Consider the following 13,900-nt stretch of genomic DNA (forward strand, 5'->3'; position numbering starts at 1 on the left):
ACAGGCTACACGCCCAGCCATTTCTACAACACTAATGCACCCATCCAATCACCATTCTTCCACCCGCACCACAGATGCCAATATCCAATCACAATTTACCTATACCCTCGACCTAACACTTACACTACCCTCCCCGGGTATTCGTGATGGGGGTCCATCCTTCCCCCATTCACACCTTCGCACCATCCACTCCACTCCATAGTTTCCACCATACTCACTCCACGACCATCCATTCCAATACTCCATATATTCCACAGTACCATATATTCCACACTCCATGTATTTCACACGACCATTCTCCATACCCCTGTTGTTGCACACCTGTGCAATCACACCTGGTGCCACCTGCACCCTCCTTCCTTCCTGGACCATTTGGTCAACACAACACCCATCACCATCACTCACTCAAACACTGCTCCATACACCTGTCCAGTTGCACACCTGTGCAATCACACCTGTTCACCATACACACGGCATCATCTAATCTACCTGTTGCCCTGCTAACTTAGTGCTCCCCGTCTTCCCTTTAAACTAAGCACATACCACGTCATTATCATCCACACTAATCTACCTGCGTCCCCACTACAGGTATCATTGTCACTAACTAATCTTACCGTCACCTAAGGTCATCTTCTTGGTCCCTATCATTATATCCTAACCCTCCCGGGCTAGTTTTCACTGCCATAAACCCCATAAGTCTAGTGCTCCTTTGCCCCCGTTATGAGGGATGGCAGAGTTGCCATCCCACCGCATCGGGTATCTTCTCCTACCAATTTTGCTCACCAAATTCCAGCCAATCAAAAATTTGCCAATCACTACCAATCTGCCAATCATCACTCTGCCAATCCTTTGCCAATCCTCAAATTTTGTTTTTCTAATTTCGGGGCCAAAACACTATTCTCGTCACACAGTCTACTCACTCACTAGTGCCTCTCGGTGCGCCAATTCACTTCTAAAGCTCGGCTTCGTAAAGCCGAGCAATGAATGCGGGTTGTTTGGTGCCAGCGGCTGGATGCGTCCGGCATTCGGTGCAGGGAAGGACGCTTACCCGGGCCGAGATCCCACGCACCACCTCGGCACAGAGCCATCCAATGGCCCGATCTCGACCTGCCGGAACGCCTCAACAAAAAGGGGTCGCCATGACGACCCTTCCTATCGGGCTCCCCGCTCCGCCTAGTGGAGCATGGACGCGGCCGTTCCGAGCGAGGCCCAGCGTGGATCGCGTACGGCGGTTCTTTCGAAACCGTCGTGGTTCGGATCCCCGCTGGTCCTCGCGGCACGCGAAGCTGCTCGGCGCGCACCGAGGACCCGATTCGGCTAAATGTCGTTCTAACCGCTAACCCGGTTACCGTCGATGCTTCACCTGCATGCTCTCATGCATACGCTACCCCTTTCACCCTCACCGAGCTCGGTGCTCCAACGCCGCCCATACACCCCGCGTACTTCGTTATTGTACTCGTTCTTTCGCTCACAGACTGGGTCACACACCTGACCACCGCACACCTTTGCACACACTCGTCGTTCGCACACCTCACCAACACACCTCTTCGCGCCCCCTTCTCGGTCACCTCCTCCGTGACAACCACAGGTGTGCTCTCACTTGCACACCCAACCACGTGCCTCACTACCAACTCAAGTGTGCATTCCCACACATGCTCTACCATTCCAGGTGTGCATCCTTTCTCACCTGTCACAACCAACTCACGCTCCGTGTCACTCTCACTACTTTCACCACCACTCTTGACAGCGCACTCACCCTTACTCTCGACAGCGCACTCTTTCCTCATGCACCTGTCCGTTACACACCTTTCTCGCGCACACTCTTGCGCACACTCTCCCGTTACTTCCTCCGTAACACTCACCACAGGTGATCATTCTCCCTTACTTTTGACAGCGCACTCTTTCCTCATGCACCTGTCCGTTATACACCTTTCTCGCGCACACTCTTGCGCACACTCTCCCGTTACATCCTCTGTAACACTCACCACTCCGCGCTTCCATGTGCCCCCTCGCACACGCGCTACGACCAACTCACTCTCGACAGCACACTCACTCCTCGGCGCGCACTTTTTCCTCACACACCCCAGAGTCGGACATTCTCGCACACCTCCTCTTTCGCACACCGTACCAGTCATACATCTCACCATTGGCCTCTCACGAACACCCGGATCCAAATCAACCCCCAAGCCGACTGAAGCTCCCCTCACATCATATACATTTCCTCGTATATCGCCACTCACCTTGGCACCTCGTCGTCGCACCTCCTCCGCCACCTGCAAACTCTTTATTTGGTTAGTGAGCACATAATCATGATTTGAACACAGACCTTGTACATATTCCATCACCTCCTCCTGTATTTCTCTCTTAGTTTCTGTCCGTCTCTTCTTAATTTCACTCACCCCCTCTTCCACCTTCTCGAACTTTTGCTTCACCTCTTTTATTTCCCGGTGTGTCTCCTCAATTTCGTCCTCTAAGGCTACCTTGACCGTCTCTATGTGCGTCCTCACCTCCCGGTCGTTCGTCTCCATTACTTCTGTCACCTCGTCCAACCTTGTTGTCAGTCCCTCACGTACCATCTGACATTGCCTCTGTGTCGCTATTAAGTCATTTTTAATGTCGTTTTGTGTCGCTTTTAACCCCCCGATTATTGCAGTGTTCTTTTCCACTTGGTCCACGAGTTCCTTTTGTCCCACTGTCAGCTGTTCTCTCCCCTCGTCAGACCCTCTATTCCCCCCTGTAACCTAGCCGTATTATTCCTCACCTCTTTCTCCATACGCTTTTCACCTCGCTTTACCTCCTCGCGTACCCCCGAGACCTCCTCACTCACACCTCGTCGTATCTCCTTCTTCATCTCCCCCCTCTCTTTTGTAGATGCCACCCTCATCTGTCCCAATTCATCCCTCTGAGCATCCAATTTGGTTTCTACCCCGATTTTCACCTCCTCTATCTGCTCTCCCATTTGTTTAATTTCTCTGGCGGATTGCTCCCCTATTTCCCGCAATTTGCCTTCCATTCTATCTTCTAGCCCCCTTAACCCGTTTTTCACCCCTTCTATCTGATTCTCCTGGGCAGCCATTCTATTTTCCACCCCCGTTAACCCATGTTTCACGCCTTCTATCCCATTGTCTAACCCCTCAAATTTCTTGTCTAACACCTTAAAATTATTGTCTAACCCCTTAAAATTATTGTCTAACTCCTCAAATTTCTTGTCTAACCCCTCACCGGTACCCCTCGCTTCGTCCCTCATTGCCCCCATTTGGCCCTCCAATCGCTCACTCATTTCACCCATACTGTTTTTCAAACCTCCAATTTGGTCTCCCAATTGCTCACTATTCTTGTCCATAAGGGCCTTCATTTGCATCATAAAAAGGTTCAAATCCACCGGTGGCGCTGTTACGGTCGCGGGCGCGGTCGCCGTAGCCATGTGCGAGGCGCCATTTTGCGCGCCCGTAACCTCGTGCACGAGAGCGCCATTTTGCGCGCCTGAAACCTCCTCAACCACATTGCCAATGTTCTCCTCCTCTCTTTCATCCACATACATTTCCCCGAGGTCCTGGGTCGATTCTACCCCGTCTATCTCTCCCACCGACATCCCGTCGCCTTGACCAGCCATGGCGCGATTTCAAAATTCGGGGTTTTCTTTAAAACAAACCAAATTTTGGCCGCTCCAAATTTTGACCAAATATTTTTTTATACATGTTTTAAAAATTTGGTTCAGGCCTCATATCTCACTCCCAGACACCAATTGTTACGGACCGCGGATAAGATGTTCGTTTTGCCGAGCGGAGGCCCCGCGGTCGTACAGTTACCCCGACTAACCCGATTCCCGAGCGTTGGCCAGATCGCGCCACAGATATTCAATAGGGAAAAGACAAAAGCGACACGGATGTGAAGAAGAAGAAGACGAAAAGGTTGGCAATACTACTAAATTTATTCCTATTATTTACATGCTCAAAATAACCAAGGAAGAAGGAAAGATAAGAAAATAATATACAGAAGATATTAGAGACACAGTGAAAATACTAGCTTATCTCACAGACTTAACTTATTCCCAGGGACAAGACAAAAGACAGACTACGAACACACTTACACGGGGGATGATGATAGGAATGGCAGGAGTTGGATGGCTGGAGGGAGAGGGAGGTCCACCGGGTCCTGCAGCACGATCTGCGCGTTGGGCAGCCGCCGTTCCTTCGCGGCCCTGCTCCAAACTGCCGTCCAGGCCCCAAGCTGCTGTGGCTGCAGTTTCGGTGGCTCAAGCTGCTGTGGATGCAGTTTTGGTGGCTCAAGCTGCTGTGGATGCAGCCGCCACTCTTGTCATGGACCTCTCTTTGTCATGGACCTCTCTTGTCATGGACCTCCTTACGCAACTTCTCACCACTCTTGCGCCCGCGCTTTTATAAAGCCGCCGGCCTTCAGGACACGCCCATCGGTGTGCTCACCTCGGCCATGGTTGGTCGCGCGACCCTCTGGCTCCGCCCTTGATGACGACGGGCGGGCACGCCTTTCTTCCCCGACCCGAGCACATGTTCAATGGTGGTTTTGGAGGGGATGTAATTGGCAAATTGAGGCTTGGCCATGACGAAAGGGGAAATGGAGGTTTTTGGGAATGGGAATGAAGAATGAAGGGAATCTATCTTATTTCACTTGGTGCAATGGAGTGTCATTTTAATGGAAGACAAGGCCTTACCCTAATACACATAATAAGGAAATAAACTACTGAACAAGGGTATTATAGTGTCCTTCAATGTATGCTTTATGGAATTAACTACCGGAACGCCCTTTGACCTTTATACACACTGGAGCAAGGAGGGCTCAGACTAAACAATAATTCATAACAATTTACAATACAATACAACACAATCAAAAAAAACACAATCCTCATTTCCGCAACAATATATATATATATATATATATATATATATATATATATATATATATATATATATATATATATATATATATACATACATATATATATATATAAACAGGAATCAAATTCCTGCGAGGGGCTAAGTGTGAAAAAATTCTGACTCAATGCGGGGCTCGAACCACGGACCTCCGTTGATTACGCGTCAACAGCCCACTGCGCTATTGAGCCAGCCGCAATCTCCTCAGAACTTTTCCACACTTAACACAGCGAGCTTTATAATGGCCGATGTCTTACGTGCCTGCTAGGCAGACCCCGAATGTTAGCGTAAGTATATGTATGCGTATGTATGTGTGAATGAGTAGAAATGCATTGAAGATTAATTCAAATACAATTTTATAAACAGGAATCAAATTCCTGCGAGGGGCTAAGTGTGAAAAAATAATATAAAATAAGTATAAAATAAGTATAAATGATATAAAATGTAAAATAAGTCAGGAGACGACGATGGTTCACGAGCGAGCGGTATTCACTGACAAAGGACGGACTATAACCGAAACATGCACGGACTGGGGGGGTCGGGGGCCCACGTGGCAGGTGTCGGCCCCCGACATATGGTGTACATGCCTATTTACAAAGGGCCCCAATGCGCTGCATGCGCAGGTCTTTAAGAGCCAGCTGTACGTAATTGTGTGTGGTGCTGGCCTGGAAATGTCAAAACGAAGGTTACTGACCTTGAAATGAGATAGAAAATAATGTATAATCAGTTATGAGGTTAGTTAGCTACACAAAACCGAAAATTTGGTGCGATTCCGACAACTTTGAAAATTTGACCTTTGTGACCTTCAAAGATCAAATGTCGAAGATTCTGAAATTTTTTGGAAAACTTGTATTTCATGATGTATGTGATAATATAAGATCATGTACGACATTTCCCCCTATCAGGAAGCGAACAATGTAATAAAACCATCAAAAATCGACTATTCTAAATTTTGTGACCTTGTGACCTTGACCTTGGGGCGAAAATGAAAAATCGAGCTCTGTGGGTCTGGACACATGACATTGGCCTAACCAAATACCGAAACCCCTGTCAGATTCCACCAACGCCCTTGGAGAAGATGTAGCTTGAACTCGATTACCCCCTAAAAAGACATCTTTTTTGGGCGTCGCTCCGCCCACAATGGGCGCAATACGCCCACTCTAGGCAGGACACAACGAGATCATGATATCAACCTCCCACCCAAGTTTCATCAAGATCGGATGATATCATTGGGTAGTTATGCTGCGGACAGACAGACAGACAGACAGACAGACACACACCCATGACGAATATAGTGGTCACTCTGTTTGATTACTCGTGAACCAATATATAATATATAATATATATCGGTCATTATGCGACTTCATACCATCAGTGGGGAACCGCCAGTAAGGTGTCCCATTCAGCTACTGCTGCACCTTACTGGGAGTGATAAGGACTGCCTGCCACACGGTAACATTATCTCTGGTATCCACTCACTATATGGAGTCGACCTGGATGCGGTTGGGAGTAACTCATTAGCATCTGTAATTTGGTGCTCCAACCTAATCAGCGAACGTCATGACGTCATCGCCATGTCCGCATTGCCTGCCAAACTCTGGAGGAGCCATATAGCAGTGTGTCTTTATTGATGTTAAATTCAGATACTGTCACAAGTGTATGCAAAACTCATAGTTACCGACCTGGTTTCGTCCTTGTTGGGCCCTTGTATCGGAACCGTGAATAGCGGGGTCTGACTGTATGTATATATATATTTTTGCTCTTCCATTGAGGTCATTATCGAATTTGGTAAGCTGCCATCAACCCCAGTGCAGTGAACGCTGGATTGTTCATGATTGTCAGCCCACTGCTGTCAGGATTTAAACACTCGATCAACAGATTACAATATAGAAACTCAGCTAGTTGAGCCAACCCAAAACTTGTATCACTCGATAAAATAAAATATACCTCATATTATGCCACATTGCTAACATGTGCACCGCTGCTCTGCCTTCCCTCTGCTATCTCAGCTGGCAACCTGAGCGTCAGATCCCCTTCCAAGATGTGCGGCTGCCCCCACCTGCAGACTTCAGCAAGGAAATACAAGAAAGTAGTGAAGTAGAGGTGAGTAATTATAATAGGCTGAGGATTGTGAGATTAATGGCTTTGTATGGCTGTAGACTGATAAAATATCTACAGATTTTGTGCTTCAACTGGGTATTCTTTGAAGATGAATGTAGCTTGCATTAGCAGGCTTGCTGATTCTGAGACTTTTACCTTTTTGCCTAAGGGGCCATGCCATCTTCACATTATTTTGGCACAATGACAGAAATTGAAGTGGTAAAGGGTTGCACACTGTGAGCATTGCTCCGTGGGACAGCCCACCATTCACACTGTGAACATAGCTACATGGGATATCCCACCATTTATACTGTGAACATTGCTTTGTGGGATATCCCATCATTCACAATTGACATTTGTGGAATTTTCCTCGATATTCGCAGGATTTTCCTCGACATTCGCAGGATTTTCCTCGACATTCGTGGGATTTTTCCGTGAATCAGGAACTGCTGGGAACCTATCCCCCCTTTTCCCATTGAAACGATGTCCCCACATTCACGGTTCCGACATTCGTGGCATTTTACAGCAACGTATCCCCTGCGAATGTACTCGTAAAAAGCCAGTCAAATATGACGGGTTTTTTTTTTTTTTTTTTTTTTTTTTTTTTTGTATACTGAATCGAGGCTCGTGAAAGAGCTAACATTTACTTCACAAACAAATCAACCAGACAAACAAAATATATAAAAAGCGGGAGCGGAAAACAAGATGGGGAGAGAAGGTGAAGCACACAAACACAACATTTGAGAGCAGGGAGATGTGTGGAAGGGAGAGGGCTTGGGGGGAGGAGGCATGGGAAGGGGGGGGGGGGGGTGGAGGGAGAAGTATAAAACACAAGGACACCAATGACTTCCAGGACAGAAGTTGGTATTTCAAAAAAGTGGAATTGGGGTGAAATTAGCGGGGGTAGAAAAGATCAAGGTTTTGGATGGGGGAAGATAAGAGATGGTGGTGAACAGCTGTTTTAAAGACCTGGAGGGTGGAGTGGGATTGAAGAGAGTGAGGGAGTTTGTTCCAGAGGCGGGAGAAAAGAGGAATGAAGGAGTGAAGGTGAGCAGAGAGTCTTGATTTTGGCAGTTTGACCATAAGAGGGTTGCAGGCAGATCTTGTGCGACCTGTAGGAATATTTGCGGGACAGAGCCCAGAGAGAGCTGGGGGGGCAAGGCCAGAGAGGAGTCGGTAGAAGATGGAAAGACCACCAACCTGCCTGCGGTGAGTGAGTGAGAGGCCCTTGGAGTTAGCTTCATCGCGGGAGATTCCAATGATTCTGAATGCTTTGGTTTCAACAGCGTGAAGACGAGCTAGGTGTGAGGCAGGAGCACCAGCCCAGAGGGGAGAGCAGTATTCCATTGAGCTGCGGATGAAAGCCTTGTATGTGGTGAGGAGCTCAGGTGTGCCAAGGAAGGACTTCGCACGACGGAGGATGCCCAGTCGGCGACTGGCTTTGGAGGCCAGATTTGAAATGTGGTTTTCCCAGGAAAGATCATGGCAGATAGTGAGACCCAAAAGCTTGAGTGACAGAACTTCTTGGAGAGGATTATTCAGAAAGTGGATGGGAGGGTTGTCCAGTCGGTCTTTTCGGAGAGACATCGTAAGAGTGTGAGATTTGTCAGGATTGAAAGACATGTTCCACTTGTATGCCCAGTCTGTGATTTTGTCCAGGTCTGCAGAGAGTGAGGAGGCAGCAGACTGCCGATCTGAGGGATGAAGAATGGAGCGACAGAGAGTAGAGTCATCAGCAAAGAGATACAGAGGATTTTCAAGAGAGTCAGAGAGATCATTGATGAAGACCAGAAAAAGGACAGGGCCTAGAACACTGCCTTGTGGAACTCCAGCCTGAACAGGAAGAGGAGATGAGAGAAACCCATTCAGGGCCACACGTTGACTACGACTAGAGAGGAAATCCGCCAGCCATGCGTGGAGATTTCCATGGATACCAAAAGAGGAGAGTTTGGTGAGCAGAGCGGGGTGCCAGACCGTATCGAAGGCACGTGATATGTCAAGGGAGACTGCTCTAATTTCCTGTTTGGCATTGAGGACCTCCATCCATTGTTGAGAAAGCAGAAGCAGCATGTCCAGAGTAGAGTGTCCAGGTCTGAAACCAAATTGATGATCAGAGATCAAGCCATTGGAGAAGAGGAAAGATTTCATATTGGACCAGTTTATTCAAAAGTTGGACCAGTTTGGGGGAAGTGTGAGGATGCCTGGAGAATGGCAGATAAACTGGGTTGGACCAGTTTATTCAAAAGTAAAGCCTCGTGAGCGTGCAAAAGGCTGAAGCCTCAGCCGATTGTCAGGTGTGCTTAGATTTTCTTTATTTATTAGACATATGGATGGAAATGAACACTCGCTTTACTCTGCATGCATTACACATCATGTGCAGCGAATTTCACCTCCCTTCGCATTGTATTCATTATTATGCAAAAAAAAGAAACGCTTCTGCACACCGCCCTTGAGGCTTGGTTTTCAAGCCACCATCTACAATTTCAATTTCAGACTTGATTACTCTTTTATGGAAAATGTTTTTTTCGAGGTTGTTTTATCCTCAAAAATAGTCCCCAGTGAACACACATTTATGTTAAAAGATTGGCCTTTGAAACATACCCTTATGTAGGGGGACAGACTTCTGTACAAACACACAAACTGGCATTTTCTTTTATATTGGAGATATATCTGCAGGTTTTGTTAAATTTTTTTTTTTCATTTTTTGGACGACAACCAGACAAACCCATTCGATCTAACTCATTCTTTCATACACCATTTCATATGATGCTTCATACACATACACCATTTGCAGTTTTTTTTTCTACCATGTGCACATCAAAAAAGTTGCACTAGCACTTCGTGTACACCCTGTCTCTTTATTGTCACGTCAGATGTGTCTGTTAACACAAATCGTCTGAGCCGGATGGTTTAAGACCTCCGCGGATGCCAAAGGTTACTGTGTTCTTAATAATTGTAATGTGTTTTGAATAATTATGTTTCCCAAAGATCACCCAACCGGAACCTGAAACTGGTGATGTTCGTGCGTGAAAGGCAAAAGGCGGAAAAATGCTTCTTGTCGTTAAAAGGGGGTTATTCACAAAGTATTCAGGGAAAATGGAGGGTGGAATGCTCAATAAATAAAGGCACATATCTATCTGGTGGTCAACAGACACAGATAGGAATGAAAGGGGGGAAAGAAACATAATCTTATATGCAACAAGAAATACATAAATGCCCAGCCGGCGACAAATACCGGACTCGCACAACAAAGGAGAACGCCCAGGTGAGGACTCGAGGCTGGCATCAGCTGGTTGTGGCTACAGGACGACGATGGTCGTGAAGAGCAAAGTGTGGCAAGGGGTGGAAGAGGACAGGAAAAATGTGATAAAGCGATGAGGCCAGGATACGAAAGCGTTACGGCCAAACTGAGGAAGGATTTTCCTCCAGGTCCAACTTCCAACGGTCGCGCACATGTGCTGACACCGTCCTTTCCACCTACTGGACCGCTCACCATGCTCTGCTGGTCCCTCTCATTGGCCACCAACTTTGAGTGGCCAGCGCTGCCTGTTTGGCTATCTGCCATTCTCCAGGCATCCACAGCTGACTTTACCACCGTGGCCTGCAGTCTGCTTGCCAAACAGTACATGATGGTTCCCAATCGAAAGCACGTAGTGTCCAATCGTGACATCTTCTCACTTGTAAATTGGTGGAATAACCAATCGGCTCTCACCTAATCAATTATCCCGAAGTGGCTAGGATCTTCATAATTAACCCCCTGCTCTTCTAGCCAACGGAAGCTGCATAAAGCAACCAAGAAAAGGTGCACAAGTTAAGCCCTCTGCTGTTTCAAACCCTACCTGGTTTGCTCTACAGCTGCAGACATTCACAAGTGTAGCACATGCATGAGAAGCACGCACATATCTGATGTCTCACCATACAACCACATACCTTGAATCACCCTGCATGAGCTTTCAGTTGAAATGTTTTCAAATGTGGAATGGGAAAGTGACTTTTTTTTTAGGGGAGGGGTATTCAATGGGTGTTGAGTAGGCCATAAGCCCTTGTGTGCTTTGTTTTGCAGGTTTCTTCTCGAGCAAATGAGCAGGAACCATGTGGTTGGTGGCTTGCTCGCGTCCGCATGATAAAGGGTGATGTAAGTTTATTAATTATATTATTGTTATTCTTTTTCTTTTTTTAAGTTTACTTGCTATTTCAGAGCTTTGTTCCCTCCATGTTGTCTTATGATTGATATTGATTAAAAAACAATGTTATTGCAAATGACAATGCCTTTCTCTGACTTTACCCACAGTTCTACGTAATTGAGTATGCAGTCTGTGATGCTGCATTCAGTGAGATTGTCATGCTGGAGCGTCTCCGTGCAGTCAACCCCAACAAGCCCATCAGCAAAGACACGTTCCACAAAATAGTGGTTCCTGTGCCTGATGATTTGCAGGATGAGTGAGTTCTCTGTGGCATACTCAAACATTTGCTTGCTTCATGTGTTTTATAATGCTATAGTTCTGTCTGAAGCTATAGACACTGCTTGTTTTGTGGTGATACTTGAGTGGATATAGCGAGCCACTGCCCCATTTGCAGAAACGTCACATCTAGTACAGGGTCTGTGTGCAGCAATCGCTAATTTTGTTGTCCTCCATTTTTTTTCTAAAGTCGTAATATGACATGAGGCTACAAAAATTCCCCGTCTTGTGCATGTTTTAAAACAATGTTATTGTTCATGCTCTTCTCGTGCACGAGTGTTGTTTTTTCTTCTTCTCCGCTCTTTGTTGCAAGGCCGATGCGTTTTCTCCCCTTTAAGAATCAGGGCCATTGCGTGCTTTTCAAGTTTTCAGTTTTTGCATATCTATATTATAATAGCCGTAGATGATTCTGTCTGTCTGTCTGTTGGGTGTCTGTCCGGGGTGTGGTTTGCAGAGTAGCTCCACCCATAGCTCCACCCATAGCTCCACCCATTCTGGGAGTGGCTTCATATAATTATAAACAAATATCCACCATTTTATTAACTCGCATAGCTTTGAGGCCTGTTTTGTAGGCCCGTGGTGTCTTGCTCTCTCTCCCAGTTTTATTTCAAATCAAATTCGATATATCATTTCATTTTTCACAGTCGCTAACATAGTTTTAGACTCGGTTGAAAAAAAACGGGAAGAAAATCCAATGAAAGTTGCCCTTTATAGAACGAAATGAATTCTCAAATGCCTGTAACTTCAAGGCCATTGAGTCTCTCTCACGCCTTTATCTCCAATCTAACTCATCATATGATTTCATTTTTATCGATGGTTTCAGACTCGGTGTCAGGCAATAATTGAGAACATTCCACACACGCGGTAAAATGCAGAGATATATTTTTAAAAATCGCGTCATGGTGTATCATACACCGCCCAACATGACACCGACGGCAACGTGTCAATATATATTAAAAATTCGCTTTTGCTTTTCCGTTAAGATATATTACTTTTTCGTTTGATGACAGTCGTCACAAAAACGTCAACAATGATGCCGACATATACACAAAGAATTAAGTTAAGCACCCCCCCCGTTTTTTTACAACCTCGCACATTACAAGTTTGTTGTCGTCAAAACAGTGTAATATACCCATGATATTGCTATATTTTCTGGAGAAGTGATATTATGGTCACATAAAAACATAACAATCATGCCGTTTTCAATATTTTATTCTGAATAATTTAAGGTGAAAATTTTTGGGAATTTTAGGCATATTTTCACCTCAATTTAAGTATGGAGCTATAGGTCCATCACGGACAGTGTGGATGACGTTTATGTTTTCTAACGTACAGTCATTGTTCTGAGAAGACCTCTAGCGATCTTTGCATCAATAACGTGTGTAGGACCCACGTGATCGGATCACTGACTCAACCCTACGTCTCATAGACCCTGTAAGCCGTCGTATGCGTTGCTGTGGCAGGTTGTTCCATTACCGATGTAATGCACGTTCCAATTCATCCAGATTGGCTATTGGAGGGACCATCTTCGCAATTTGTCGTCCCAACATGTCCCAAACGTGCTCGAGGGGGTTCAACCTGCCACAGCAACGCATACGACGGCTTACAGGGTCTATGAGACGTAGGGTTGAGTCAGTGATCCGATCACGTGGGTCCTACACACGTTATTGACGCAAAGATCGCTAGAGGTCATCTCAGAACAATGACTGTACGTTAGAAAACATAAACGTCATCCACACTGTCCGTGATGGACCTATAGCTCCATACTTAAATTGAGGTGAAAATATGCCTAAAATTCCCAAAAAATTTCACCTTAAATTATTCAGAATAAAATATTGAAAACGGCATGATTGTTATGTTTTTATGTGACCATCATATCACTTCTCCAGAAAATATAGCAATATCATGGGTATATTACACTGTTTTGACGACAACAAACTTGTAATGTGCGAGGTTGTAAAAAAACGGGGGGGGTGCTTAACTTAATTCTTTGTGTATATATTTCTTCGTTTTTATTTCGTTCAACATTATTAGCCGGAAGTAAAATATGTTTCAGGAAATTACCGAGATATTTCTTCGTTTTTTTTATTAGTTATGTGCGCATACACTTTAAATAGGTTTATTTGAAATCTTTAATTTTCCACAAACATTCCACACACGTGGGAAAATGCAGAGATATATTTTTAAAAATCGCGTCATGGTGTATCATACACCGCCCAACATGACACCGACGGCAACGTGTCAATATATATTAAAAATTCGCTTTTGCTTTTCCGTTAAGATATATTACTTTTTCGTTTGATGACAGTCGTCACAAAAACGTCAACAATGATGCCGACATATATTTCTTCGTTTTTATTTCATTCAACATTATTAGCCGGAAGTAAAATATGTTTCAGGAAATTACCGAGAGATATTTCTTCGTTTTTT

General features: G+C 45.5%; 1 protein-coding gene across 1 annotated transcript in view; it reads left to right on the forward strand.

The window, feature by feature from the left end:
- Window positions 1–13,900, forward strand: part of LOC137413837 (RNA-binding protein FXR1-like) — an 83,871-nt gene that overhangs the window by 41,990 nt on the left and 27,981 nt on the right. Inside the window, exons 3-5 of the mRNA XM_068099268.2 lie at window positions 6,920–7,013; window positions 11,074–11,145; window positions 11,302–11,450. Coding sequence (XP_067955369.2) covers window positions 6,920–7,013; window positions 11,074–11,145; window positions 11,302–11,450 — 315 coding nt within the window. The remainder of the gene's footprint in view (window positions 1–6,919; window positions 7,014–11,073; window positions 11,146–11,301; window positions 11,451–13,900) is intronic.

Source organism: Myxine glutinosa, chromosome 1, assembly GCF_964187855.1.
Source record: "Myxine glutinosa chromosome 1, kmMyxGlut1.1, whole genome shotgun sequence".
Taxonomy (NCBI): Eukaryota; Metazoa; Chordata; class Myxini; order Myxiniformes; family Myxinidae; genus Myxine; species Myxine glutinosa.